This window comes from Hyperolius riggenbachi, chromosome 11 (assembly GCF_040937935.1).
Source record: "Hyperolius riggenbachi isolate aHypRig1 chromosome 11, aHypRig1.pri, whole genome shotgun sequence".
NCBI lineage: Eukaryota > Metazoa > Chordata > Amphibia > Anura > Hyperoliidae > Hyperolius > Hyperolius riggenbachi.
Window position 1 is genome coordinate 200842681 of NC_090656.1, and position 13744 is coordinate 200856424.

The 13744-nt window shown below is 45.6% G+C and overlaps 1 protein-coding gene across 1 annotated transcript in view; it reads left to right on the plus strand.

Annotated features, from left to right (window-relative positions):
* Nucleotides 1–13744, plus strand: part of TRIM66 (tripartite motif containing 66) — a 139229-nt gene that overhangs the window by 42128 nt on the left and 83357 nt on the right. Inside the window, 1 exon segment of the mRNA XM_068260166.1 lies at nt 11875–11968. Within this exon segment, the coding sequence (XP_068116267.1) occupies nt 11960–11968 (9 nt within the window). The 5' untranslated portion in view covers nt 11875–11959.

Consider the following 13744-nt stretch of genomic DNA (forward strand, 5'->3'; position numbering starts at 1 on the left):
TCAGCACTGTATGTATAATAATCACATAATACAGACCACCACTGTGTAACACTGAGACAGGTGTAAGCTGAGGACAATGAATGCTTTTTTAATGATTACCTCTTTTCAAAACACATACAAGGGGATTAATACAACTACAGAACCTATCAAAAGTTGGATGGATGGATGGATGGAAGGAGGTAGCGATGGATGGAGGGAGTGAGGGGTGGATGGAAGGAAAAAGAGGTGGGGGATGGATGGAAGGAAGGAGGTAGGGATGGATGGAGGGAGGGAGAGGTGGATGGATGGAAGGAGTGAGAGTTGGAGGGTTGAATGGAAGGAGGGAGGGGTGGATGGAAGGAGGGAGAGGTGGAGGGATGGATGGAAGGAGGGAGGGAGGGGTGGATTGAAGGAGGGAGAGGTGGAGGGATGGAAGGAAGGAGAGGTAAATGGAGGGGTGAATGGAAGGAGGGAGAGATGGAGGAATGGATGGAAGGAAGGACAGGTAAATGGAGGGGTGAATGGAAGGAGGGAGAGGTGGTGGAATGAATGGATGGAAGGAGGGAGGGAGAGGTGGAGGGGTGGATGGAAGGAGGGAGAGATGGAGGAATGGATGGAAGGAAGGAGAGGTAAACGGAGGGGTGAATGGAAGGAGGGAGAGGTGGTGGGATGGATGGAAGGAGGGAGAAGTGCATGGATGGAGGGAGGGAGAGGTGGAGGGTTGGATGGAAGGAAGGGGGAAGAGGTGGAGGGATGGATGAAAGAAGGGAGAGGTGGGGGAGAGGTGGAGGGTTGGTTGGATGGATGGATGGATGAATGGAAGGAAGGTTGGGAAGGTGGGAGAGGTGGAGGGATGGATGGAAGGAGGGAAAGGTGGATGGATGGAAGTAAGGAGGGGTGGATAGAAGGAGGGAGAGGTGGAGGGATGAAAGGAGGGATTGGTGGAGGAATGGATGGAAGGTGGGAGAGGTTGAGGGATGTATGGAAGAGGTAATGGATGGAAGGAGGGAGAGGTGGAGGGTAGAGGGATGGATGGATGAAGAGAGGATGGGATGAATGGAGAGATTTATAGAACAGTAGGGAGGAAGAGATGGATGACAGGATGGATAGATGCTTGGAGGAGACAGGGAACGGTAGATTTGTGGATGGATGGAAGGAAATCAGTTGAATTGTCGATCGGCATGCTTGTGTTGACTCTGCACCAATTTTTATCTTATTCGATAATATTAATCGGATGGTTGATCAACCACCAAGTCGACAGATGTGAGGCCACCTAAGAGGCGTTTGTTCCTGTAACTGGTTAAAAGGCATTACAGGAAAATTCTTTGCTTTAGGATAATGACATTTATCGGCCTCTTTAATGCAATAATCAGCTTTCCAAACTCAATTTAGGGTTGTTCATTAGGCCTGGTAAAAGTGAAATTCACACATTTTAACCACTGTGAGTGGCCAGTAGGGGTTAATTTCCTTCATAGATACTACAGGGACCCCAGACACTGCGTGTCATCAGATTGCCTCATCCTGAGACACACTAGCACTGATGCAAGAGACCCCCATCCCCGGATATTACTCTAATAACTGCTACGACAGTGATCCCGCAACCAGACCTAAATCACTGCAACTACCAACAACCCCCCTCCCAAGCCCCCCCCCCCCCCCCCCCCTCCCCGAACATTTCTTAAGTGTGACGTATTTATCTCATGGAGCTAAATGCAGCCTAATGATTCCTACTGGAAGCTTTCTAGGCAGATCAGAGGCTAATGAGTGGATGGTTACTGTGGATCAAACAGTATAGATTTAATAGCGAGAAGTCAGCTGTGCTTATAAAAAATGCTTCCTTTAACATTATGAGTCTATAAAATATTTTTATTATTTTTAATATTTTTTTATTATTCAATTCAAAATTGCCATGTGGGTGATGTCACTTTCTTTTTAAGTCAAACAAATCTATATTTTTCATACAAAACAAAACAAACTTAATTATATCCTTTAATTTTCGATATATGTTAACGTCACTCAAGTTGTTCTGTACAGTGAGCAGTAGATAAAGACTTGGGGATGAACCCATCACAGGATGCTTGCAGACGTTCTTCAAATCTGAGTGGAAAATAGCGAAAACGTTACATTTTGAGATTAACGTAATTTGAAGGCAAAATTACACTGAGCATTGCTCTTTAGTAGGAGGGCTTTTTGGTCTCTTTTAATCCCCTACACTTTCCTAGTTGTTCTGGGTCACCATGAGCTGTTTGGGCATTTTCCTGAAATCAACATGACTGACGACAAGGCCTGAGTCCACTCCATGCCAAAAATGCACTCCCAAACTTTCCCAATGTCAACCAATTGTACTTTTAAGGTATCCTTCACCACCACCTGGATTGGAGGAGCTTTTTGCCTGATGGAAATGTGACAATAGGTTTTCCAAGAAGTAGCAGAAGATTTTCCTATAGGTCGGTGGGCATCCCACACATGTACTTCAGCTCCAGGAGGTCCACCCACTCAACCATTCATGAAAGTAAAGCATTGCTGTGTATAGGATCTTCAGCTAAATGATTAAACCATCTGGTAGTCTGTCTCGACCAATGAGAAGGCATACAATATTCATGGTTTGCCATATTAATTATTTGGCTTTGTCCAATGTCAGTGGGTCCTTTCTACAACCTGCAGAAACGCATCGTTCTAAGGCCTCCTGAACACCTACCCTGGATTGAACACTGCTGATGACAAGAAAGAAATGGCTCCAGCCGCTCCACCACAGATGAAAAGCTCCAAAAATGATCTCAGTCAAAATCCTTCTCTCATTTCACAGGCTAATGTAGTGTCAGCTCTGAATCATCCATGGGTGTTTCTGCTGTAACTGTTACAGAAGAATCTCTTTCATGTATCTCATGGAGCAGAAGCAGTGGCGTAGCTGATGAGCTGTGGGCCCCGATGCAAGTTTTACAATGGGGCCCCCCAAGCATTCATACATAACAATTGATGCGGCACACCAAAACCTGCCAATGGCAACTACAGTGTCAGAGGTGCAAGAAGGGGATGGGGAACAGCTTGTTAATGATTACCACTATTCAAAGTATCTATAGAAGTGATTATTATGAGCACAGGACCAACAGAGAGCTAATATTGTAGTTGAGGGAGGGCCCTTCGGGGCCCCTCTGGCCCAAGGGCCCCGATGCGGTCGCTACCTCTGCACCCCCTATTGCTACGCCCCTGAGCAGAAGGTGGGCCTACCCTGAGATGGGAAGCTATTTAACATGTTTGCCAAGTACAGTCCAAGGTGGATTTGAAGCTTTTTCAAAATGTGGCTGTCAAACCACCATTTATAACATAAGAAGCAGGAGAATCATCACTTCCAGCACTGTCAGCTGGCTTCATGCACCCTTGTTCTCTTATATTTGGCTTTCAGAGTTCCTTGCAGTGTTCTCAGTTAGTGGAGATGGGTGTTATTGGCTCCATTTCCACTGTAAAAACAGACGTACAGCAGGGATTGGCACCCGAATCCTACAGCTGGGCCAAAAATAATGCAGGTGCAAATTTTTTCCTGCACGTGAAATGAAAGCAGCCTATTAAAATATATGCTGTAGTTTTTAGAGCCAAATTCAGAGCCAGTGGAAATGGGGACAGATTTGACTAAACAATATTTGTTTCACTCAACAGGAAATGGAATAAGCAATGCTGAAAATTGCATGGAGCTAATCATAAGCCTGGTACACTTTCAATTATGATTGGCCAATTTTACCATCTCCATGTAGTAGGAGAGCTTACCTCTACTCTGCTCATAGTATTCAATATCTGTTGATTCTCATACTACATGGAGGTGGGAAAATTGGTCAGTGATTGGTCAATCATAATTGAAAGTGTGTACCGGGCTTTCTTCAGGAGCTGCCAATTACTAAAGATGTGTATACACAACCAATGGCCAATTTTATCACTTCCATCTACAGTAATAGGAGAGCTTCCCTACACAATTTATTCAAAGTATTCAATCTGTTGGCCCTTAGGCCTGGAACCCACCAGCAGAGCTTTCTAAGCACTAGTGATTTGTAAAGCTCTTGCTAATGCAATGCTATGGGGGATTTTTATAAAATCACATCGCTCAAGTGGCATCGCACCCATAGCATTACATTAGCAAGAGCTTTTCAAATCACAAGAGCTTAGAAAAGTGGTGCTAGTGGGTCCTAGACCTTATGCTACATGGAGGTGGTAAAATTGGTCAATCAAGATTGGATGTGTGTACCCACCTTAAACCAGAAGCTTCAGTGGCGTAGTAATGTGGGGTGCAGGGGTTGCAACCGCACTTGGGGCAGAGGGGGCCACTAGGCGCCCTCCGTCAACCTCAATATTAGCCCTGTGCTGGTAATAAAGACTTCTATAGATGCTTTGAATAGTAGTAATCATTAACAAGCTGTCACCCATCCCCTTCTTGCACCTCTGACACTGTGGTTGTCCTTGGCAGGTTTTGATGCTCAACAACAATTGTTATTTACAGAGTGCTTGGGTGGCCCCATGTAAAACTTGCACTGGGGCCCATAGCTCCATAGCTATGCCACTGAGCAGTTTGGTTTATTAACAAAGTTACTAGCTAATTAATCAGCTACTCCCAAAACTTATTAGCTCTATGCAAATTTCCATTTCAGCCCCACTAGTTCCATTTCCTGTTTAATTTAAAAAAATACCATTGAGCAATCGACTCATTTTTTTTTTAATGGCACCGTAAATCACTGTACAGCGCTTTGGAATATGTCAGAGCTATATAAATGTATAATAATAATAATAGTGTGTGACTGTGGTGAGGACATTAGAGTGTAAGCTCCTCTGGTGCAGAGACTGATGGGAATGGATCAGTAATCTCTACAATGCTGTGGAATATATCAGAGCTATATAAATGCATAATAATTGAAAGAAATGTTGCAGCTGCGTAGCAATCTCAGATCTCAGATTCTAATAATCTAGTCATACCCAGAGTCCACCTGAAAACTTTTGGTCTCAGAGCCTTCTGTCATGCCACTCCTACATTATGGAACCCCTTACCTCAGCAGATCAGGACTGCTCCATCTCTGGACGTGTTTAAATCCAGACTGAAAATTAACCTGTTCAGTTTGGCATTTGCAGAAATATAATGTTTGTTGTGTTAACCCTCCTGGCGGTTTATTAAAAACCGCCAGGGGGCAGCGCAGCAGTTTTGAAATGTTTTTTTTTAAATCATGTAGCGAGCCCAGGGCTCGCTACATGTTAGCCGCTGTGCAGCGGCATCCCCCCACCCGCTTCGATCGCCTCTGGCGATCTCCGATCAGGAAATCCCATTCAAAGAACGGGATTTCCTGGAGGGCTTCCCCCATCGGCATGGCGACGGGCAGGATGACGTCACCGATGTCATCGACGTCGTGACGTCATTGGGAGTCCCGATCCACCCCTCAGCGCTGCCTGGCACTTATTGGCCAGGCAGCGCACGGGGTCTGGGGGGCGGGCCGCACGGCGCGGCGAGCAGCGGCTAATCGGCACGGAGCGGCGGCAATCGGAGTGCACACGCAGCTAGCAAATTATGCAAATCGGCCCAGCAGGGCCTGAGAAATCCTCCTGCATGGCTTACCCCGAACTACCGCCAGGAATACTTCATCCTATTACCATTTACTGAATCTGAGAGAGCCTAAGCGCTTTGAGTCCTATGGGAGAAAAGCGTTATAGAAATGTTATTGTTATTTGTTAATAATTATAGTGTGTGACTGTGGTGAGGACATTAGAGTGTAAGCTCCTCTGGTGGAGATACTAATGACAATTTATCAATGATCTATGTAAACACCATGGAATATGTCAGAGCTTTATAAATGTATTATTATATTATTTCATTATTGATTTATAAAGTGCCAATATATTCTGTGGCGGTGTACAGAGTTAGAAACAAACATGGGGGACATAATACAGACAATGGCATACACAATATATCGACATTGGTATTTAATACAGAATTGGACCTAATTACAGTGACAAATGTATCATGATGATCAACATGTATAGAAAATTCCAAGACACGAAAAGGTGAGAGAGACCTGCCATTGTGAGCTTACAATTTAGAATAGGGAGGAAACAAAAGGTGGGGAAAATACAATTTATATACTATAAGCAGTGTGTTTTGTAGGACAAATTTAGTAAGCATAAGTTTGCCAGGTATTGAAGGACAATGGCCTAAGTTAGAACGTGTGCATGCCTGAAAAAAAGTGAGTCTTGAGGCATTGCTTACAGATTTTAAAGGTTGGAGAATGACAGTTGTGTTTTGGAAGGGGTTTCCAGAAGAAGGGTGAGGTTTGTGAGAAATCTTGTATACGTGAATGCAAGAAGGTGATTCTAAATGACAGAAGAAAGCTCCATGCAAAGCAAAGTTAAAGCAGAGAAACCGAGAGCCCAATATAGTGTAGTATGTATTGGATCAGGGAGAATTAGTGTAGAGTAAGTATTATACTTACAAACATGGATTACCACTCAGGCAACCACTATATAGGCAGGTGGGGAGATTAGACCTGTCCCCACTCAGGAATAAGATGTCGCTCTCTGAAGAAGGAAAGGAGGGTTTGTCACCCTTCCAACCACTGAGGGTGGATATCTTGACAAGTAGATGTACAGAGGCGCCAAAAGGATAAAATATGCTAAAATGTTTAAAATATTCGGGTGGCGGCGGTGGACCGGCCACTCAGAAATAGACTCGATGCTGTCGCTTAAGATAAAGACAATTTATTCACATACTCCATGAACAGAACCGCAACCGCAGAGGCGCTATTCGTGACCTTGAGACTGTACTGTGTACTCCTATATGTTTATTGCCTGAGGAAGCGGGAATATACCCGTGAAACGCGTTGCAGTTCTGTTCATGGAGTATGTGAATAAATTGTCTTTATCTTAAGCGACAGCATTGAGTCTATTTCTGAGTGGCCGGTCCACCGCCGCCACCCGAGTATTTTAAACATTTTAGCATATTTTATCCTTTTGGCGCCTCTGTACATCTACTTGCCATGCAAAGCAAAGATTGCAGTTGGGTTGCAATCTCGAAACTAGGGAGATGTACGGAGGGATTGTGGAAAACTTTGAAGGTTACAGAGTTTGAAGTGGATCCTCTGGTTAATTGGAAGCCAAGGAAGAGCTTAACAGAGAGGAGCAGCTGAGGAAGAGCTAAAAGAAAGATGAATGAGCAGCTGAGTTCAGTACAAATTGGAGCAGAGCCTGCTAGTTGGTAATCCACAAAGTAGTATGTTACAATAGTCCAGACAAGATATTATAAGAGCGTGTATTAACATTTTTGTTTTGTACTGAGTGGGAAAAGGTTGGATGCGAGATTGCGAACCTCGCTTGAGCTGGTTAGGAAGTGAAAGTGAGGAATAAATGAGAGAGAGGAGTCAAATATAACCACTAAGCACCGTTGTCACAGGGCCCCTAGTGGCTGGACCGCACAATGCCTTCCAATCAGTTTCAACACAGACCATGCAATCTGTGGTCGCAATCGGTGCGCAGAAACCGCTGGAATTTTGGCAGCAGACTGACTAGAAGGGAGCCTGTGAGTTACGGTAATACAATTTACACACTATTTCAGGGTATAACTGCCACCACCTCTGTTACCATGGGACAGAGGAGCCCACTGACTGGCTGATTCTAGACCTGCAAATAAAACGGTTAAACACACTCTATTCTGTCTAGCTAGCAACAATAATAGCGACTCTTCAGAAACCAGGGTTCAGTTTGTGCGGCTGAATTGCAGGGTAGCTGAATAAACAAATGACGGTAGCGTCGTTTATTAAATATGCAATATGAATAATTAATATATACAGAAAATCATTAAAATCAACAATTATAGAGACAAATAATAGCACAGTATAGAAAATAAAAATGGATGGGTTCCTGGTGCCCAGTGCCCACCAAATATGACATTTTCCATATCTCGGCTTATGCTTCCCGCACACATTTAACGGCCACAGATTCATGTTCCTCAGAATATGACAGTTCATATGACATCAAACTTGGGTGCTGTCGCATGGCTGGGTTACGAAGCAGTGGAATTCCTCGGGTTCTGGGGAAGTCAGTGGCCTCAATTTATGACAGTGACAGGTACAGAAACATTTTCATTACAGACAGATTGTATATCAAACACAGGTAGCGTTGACTCAGGTACTATTGAATCCGGTACCCTTGAACTGGGCACATTCCACCCACCTCCCCCGGGTGCTCCCCCAAGTGTATAAAGTACCTGGTGGTGGGCGGAGAGTCCATCTCCTTCCGCGAGCGACAAGACGGCTGTGGCAGGTTCGTAGTAGGACACAAGCTTGCCCAAATCAGTCCCCAGCAACACAGGGACCGGGAGATCATCCACAACCCCAACAACCCTTTCTTGAACCCCCACCCCCCAGTCGAGCTTCACTCTCGCTTGGGCTATGTGTAAAAAGGTGCCCTCTACTCCAGTAAGGGCAAGGGATCGGCTGGAGCTGATGCTCTCCTTTGGAACAAGGTGTGAGTGAACTAATGTGATGTCGGCTCCGGTGTTTCGGAATCCAGTGACAACCTTGTCGTTCACTCTAACAGGCTGCTGCTGGTCGGTTCGGTCGCGGATTTCCTTTCCCGGGCAAACAGAACAAAATCTGATGATCCAGGCTGTGGTTCACTGGCTGGTTGCACCTGCCGTGGGTGAGGTACAAGTGGTACAGGTGCTGGTGGTGTCTGCCTCTGCTCCGGACAGTCGAATTCCATGTGTCCAGGCTGGCAGCAGTAGTGACAGGTGACCCCCTCAGGTGCTGCAGGCCTGGGCGCAGCAGCTGCGCTGGGTGGCCTCTGTGGCGGACGGCTCACATGGGCAGGAGAGTCTGCCAGGGAATTGGGCTGACCTCCTCTCCAGCTAGATGGTGCAGTCCTGCGTGTGTCAGGCACCCGGGTAGTCGCAAAGGTTTCAGCGAGGTCTGCAGCGACAGTTGCTGACGCAGGCTTGCGCTCCAGCACAAACTGTCGTACATCAGCAGGGCAAATGTTCAGAAACTGCTCTAGGACTATCAAGTCCTCCAGGACATCATAAGACCCTTTGGTGAGGCCTAGAGTCCACTGGCGGAGTGTGGTGAGTAGACTGCTGACCACATCTCGATAAGAGTCAGAAGATTTTTTTCTGCCAGGACCTGAAGTTTTTGCGATAGGCTTCTGGCGTCAGCTGGTATTTAGTAATGATAGCGTCCTTTATAGCAGCATAATCATCTTTTCCCGCAGGTAACTCTGCGTAAGCATCAAGCGCTTTGTAGCGCAGCAAAGGTGTCAGATGTCTGGCCCACTGGTCTTGGGACAGACTATACTGACGGCATGCTTTTTCAAAAGACCGCAAAAACAAGTCAATGTCAGTTTCTTTTTCAATAGTAGCAAATTTAAATTTTGCACTCACGGGTGATGCGGCTCCTGCAGCAGGGAGGCTGGGCGATAAACTCCGGCTGGCCTGTTGAACTTTTGCCATGTTCAGTTCATGCTGTCATTGGCGCTCCCGCTCTCGCTCAGCGGCATCCTTCTCTGCGTGGCGTTCTGCAGCAGCCTGGCGTTCCGCCAAGTACTGCAGGTACTTTTCCAGGTCAGTGTCCATCAGCTTCTGTCATGCCTGCTGCATTAGAGGATCAGCACAAATGGACATTCCAGTACTGGCCGGTTCCAGGCGAGTACTCGGAGAAACTCTGAGATCGGTGTCCACACTGACAGCCTCCTGTGTAACTGTTGCCGCATTGCCCGCAGGATGCTCAACCTCTGTACGCTCAGGATCTTCAGTCTCTGGTTCCCTCTCTGGAGTTAGATGGGCCGGTGTCCTCCTCAGTGGACACATCCAGCCCCCGCAGTTGCTGGCTATCCCATCTGTACAAGTCCGTTATCAGGTCCTGTTGTTTCTTGCGGCGGATGTCAATGCCTCTTGCTTCACAAAGAATTTGCAGGTCTGCTAAGCACATGAGCTTGTAGTTCCCGGACATTTCCATGCCAAATAAAATAAAACTTTTGGGGAGGGGTACTGGCTACACCGTCTCTCTGTATATATAAAAAATATATTGCATTCAGCTACTACCAACGAATTAGTTTGTTTCTCGATAGGGCTAATTTGATAGCGCTATCTTAGATACTTTCAGCAAATCACACTGTCAAACTGTCACAGGGCCCCTAGTGGCCGGACCTCACAATGCCTTCCAATCGGTTTCAGCACACAGACCATGCAATCTGTGGTTGCAATCGGTGCACATAAACCGCCAGAATTTTGGCAGCAGACCGACTAGAATGGAGCCTGTGAGTTACGGTAATACAATTTACACACTATTTCAGGGTATAACTGCCACCACCTCTGTTACCATGGGACAGAGGAGCCCACTGACTGGCTGATTCTAGACCTGCAAATAAAACGGTTAAACACACTCTATTCTGTCTAGCTAGCAACAATAGTAGCGACTCTTCAGAAACCAGGGTTCAGTTTGTGCGGCTCAATAGCAGAGTAGCTGAATAAACAAATGACGGTAGCATTGTTTATTAAATATGCAATATGAATAATTAATATATACAGAACAATTATAGAGACAAATAATAGCACAGTATAGAAAATAAAAATGAGGGCAAAAATACTTATACTTAAAGTTCGTGGAAATATGTCCTTTCTGGGAAACTCATAAAGTTCCTTTGTTTCAGTTCAGGAGCAAAGTTCAGACAAGATGGCCGCTAACCACATGGTCCTCTGGCTAGCAGAATGCTCTCATGAAGATGGAATTTGGAGGACTAAGGGAAGAGTCCCTCGCAAACACTTTTGACTGATCCCCATCTTTGGGTGGAGTCTCAGGTCCAGCCCAGGGGCTGGACAGGGGGCGGTTAACTCCCTGGATGGGTTCCTGGTGCCCACCAAATAAGACATTTTCCATATCTCGGCTTACGCTTCCCGCACACATTTAACGCCCACAGTTCTTCAGAATATGACAGTTCATATGACATCAAACTTGGGTGCTGTCGCATGGCCGGTTACGAAGTAGTGGAATACCTCAGGTTCTGGGTATGTCAGTGGCCTCAATTTAATACCAAAATAATTATCAGATCCAGACCAGCAGAATGAGATAACTTTCACATCTCTCCTATGAACGGTATCCCTTAAACATGCTAAAAATCATGAACTCCATGTACTTCTAAACTGGCTCCTTTACTCCGGCAAGTCTGAGCCCTGGCTGGTGGGAGCTTCCTCTGAATGAAAGGACTTTTGGTGTGGTAATTAACATCTGAGTGAGATCAGCTAGGACAAACTCTGACACCTCTGCTAAGGCCCAGATCCCAGTCATATGCTAATTAACCAGTCAACAGAGCCAGGAAGGGGCTCTTTGATCAAGTTAAAAAAAGAAAATGTCATTTTCTGATCACTGCAAAGACTGAGCAAATCTAACCAGGAAGCGATCAAAAAAATTGACTGCGCGAATCCTCACGATTCGCCTGCGTTTCTCACGACTGTTCCGTGACAACCGTGATTTGGAAACTGAAGTTATAGGGATGACATTAACATTTATTGTTATATCAGACAGAGAGGTGGACAAAGACCGTGGCACAATGTTTAGTTCTGCTTACTAATACAGCATTGAATTCTAAGAAGCGAGAGGTCGTGAAAGAGGGTATAGCAGGTGTCAAATATATAATAACATACAGTAATCATAGTGTGTGACTGTGGTGAGGATATAGAGTGTGTATCTCTATACAGCGCTGTGGAATATGTCAGAGCTATATGAATGTATAATTATAATAAAATGTGACTGTGGTGGTGGAATTAAGAGTGTAATTTTCTATGGTGCAGAGATTGGCCTGCTGGGAGTTGGGGTTCTGTGAGGTGCTGATAACATATGTAGTGAGTTGGTAACTTACAGCTGATAGTTGTCTGTTTTGCAGGTGCACTACGATCTGACGGACGCGGTCCGCAGGCAATGTTGCTGAGGGTGCTTTTCTGAAAGAAGCTTCTCAGTCATTTTTGAAGATGACGAAGGTGAGTAATGGTAACCATCAGGCTGAGAAATAATTGTATGTCTCCTTCTGGCCTTGTGCTGTGGCACTACCAGTTCCAGCACGACCCACCTGTCTGTGCATCACAGATCAGGACTACATTTTAAGATATATGTATTTTTTAATATAGTCATTTATTTAGAAAATATTATGCAGATTAGTACAAGTGCCACCATACAAAAGGTCACTAACACCTAACACATGGGATATGTAAAGGTGCAGGCTAGTGTTAGTGTTATGCTAATGTTAGTGTTATGCTAGATTTAGTGTTATGCTAGTGTTAGTGTTATGCTAGTGTTAGTGTTATGCTAGTGTTATGCTAGTGTTAGTGTTATGCTAGTGTTAGTGTTGTTATGCTAGTGTTAGTGTTGTGCTAGTTTTATGCTAGTGTACTACCATATTTTCTGGTTGAACTCAATGGACGTCAAGGGCATGACTACAAACCATGGGCCCCTCCAGCAAAATGATGGGGCTCCCCAGTGTTCACACTCTTTCCCTTGCCAACCCCTTGAGACCCTCACAGCCTGGGGGCCCATTTTATAAGGGCCATAAAATAAGTGTGGCCATCATAATCTTCACACCCATAACAAGCAAGGCCAGATTTACCATAAGGCACTGTAGGCACTTGCCTACAGGCCCCTGATGATAGAAAGCTGGCTCACTCCCCTCCCCGAGTGCCTCCCTCCCTCCTTCCCTATGCAGAGTCCTGATGAGAGTGTAAATGAGAAGTTACGCTGCCCTCTGCATTCCACTGACCAGATCTCCCTTTAGTTGGGGGCATCACTAGCTACTTAATACTGAGGGTACTTCTGGCTACCTAATACTAAGGGGCACCTGTAGTTACTTATGATGGGCAGGGGAAGTAAAAAAGAAGTGACAGCTGGGCCAGCCAACACACTAGCGGTGCGGTTCGGCAGGGTTTTCTAGGTTTATGGAGGGTGTAGCCTTGGGTGCCAGGAGATCTGTGACTATAGGCTCCTGTGATGTAAATCCAGACCTGATAACAAGTGTGACCACAAACCACATGACCTGAAGGATGGACCCCTGTATGGGAGGAAGTGAAGTAGTAGTTGAGACCCCTTACAGTTCTGGGCCCCCCCTGCTGTTGCAGGTAGCTGCTCCCCTGTAGTTGCGCCCCTCATAGACGTATGTCTTTTCTCAACCCAACTATCTACATAACTGAAGGCTAATCTCGGGTCAAAAATCACATACTTACCTAAGAAGAGGCAAGCCTCTGGATCCTGTAGAGCTGTTATTCTCAACCTGGGGTCTGCGGATCCCTGAGGGTACATTAGCACCTGTCAGAGGGTGCCCTTATATGCTGTAGACAAAATGGCAGATCTGCCTCCAGGCTGTGTAGGTGAGGTGTCCTGCAATGTCTGATTGTGACTATACAGCGGCAGTCTGACAGAAGGGGCTGCGGGAAAATGGCGTCCAAAGCCCGGCACTGGAGTCTATTCAGATTTGTTTTCCTCTGATGCAGGGGTACTTTAATATTAACCTGTGAAATACTTTTTTTTTTTTTTTTTGCTGCATTTGTCTATTAATTAAAGGGTCTATTAATGAATAAAAAAATCTACAAAGTGGTAATTATCCTCTTTCTATAGCAGATAAACAGCCCCAGAGGACTTTAACAACTTGCTGCTCTTGGACCTGACTCTCGCGTCCAAATTTGCCTCCCTAAGGATTCCAGGAAGTGAGAGTCCCGTCCTGCACTATTCCCCCCGCTGCATGCTCCTGCGCATGCACACCCCCGTCA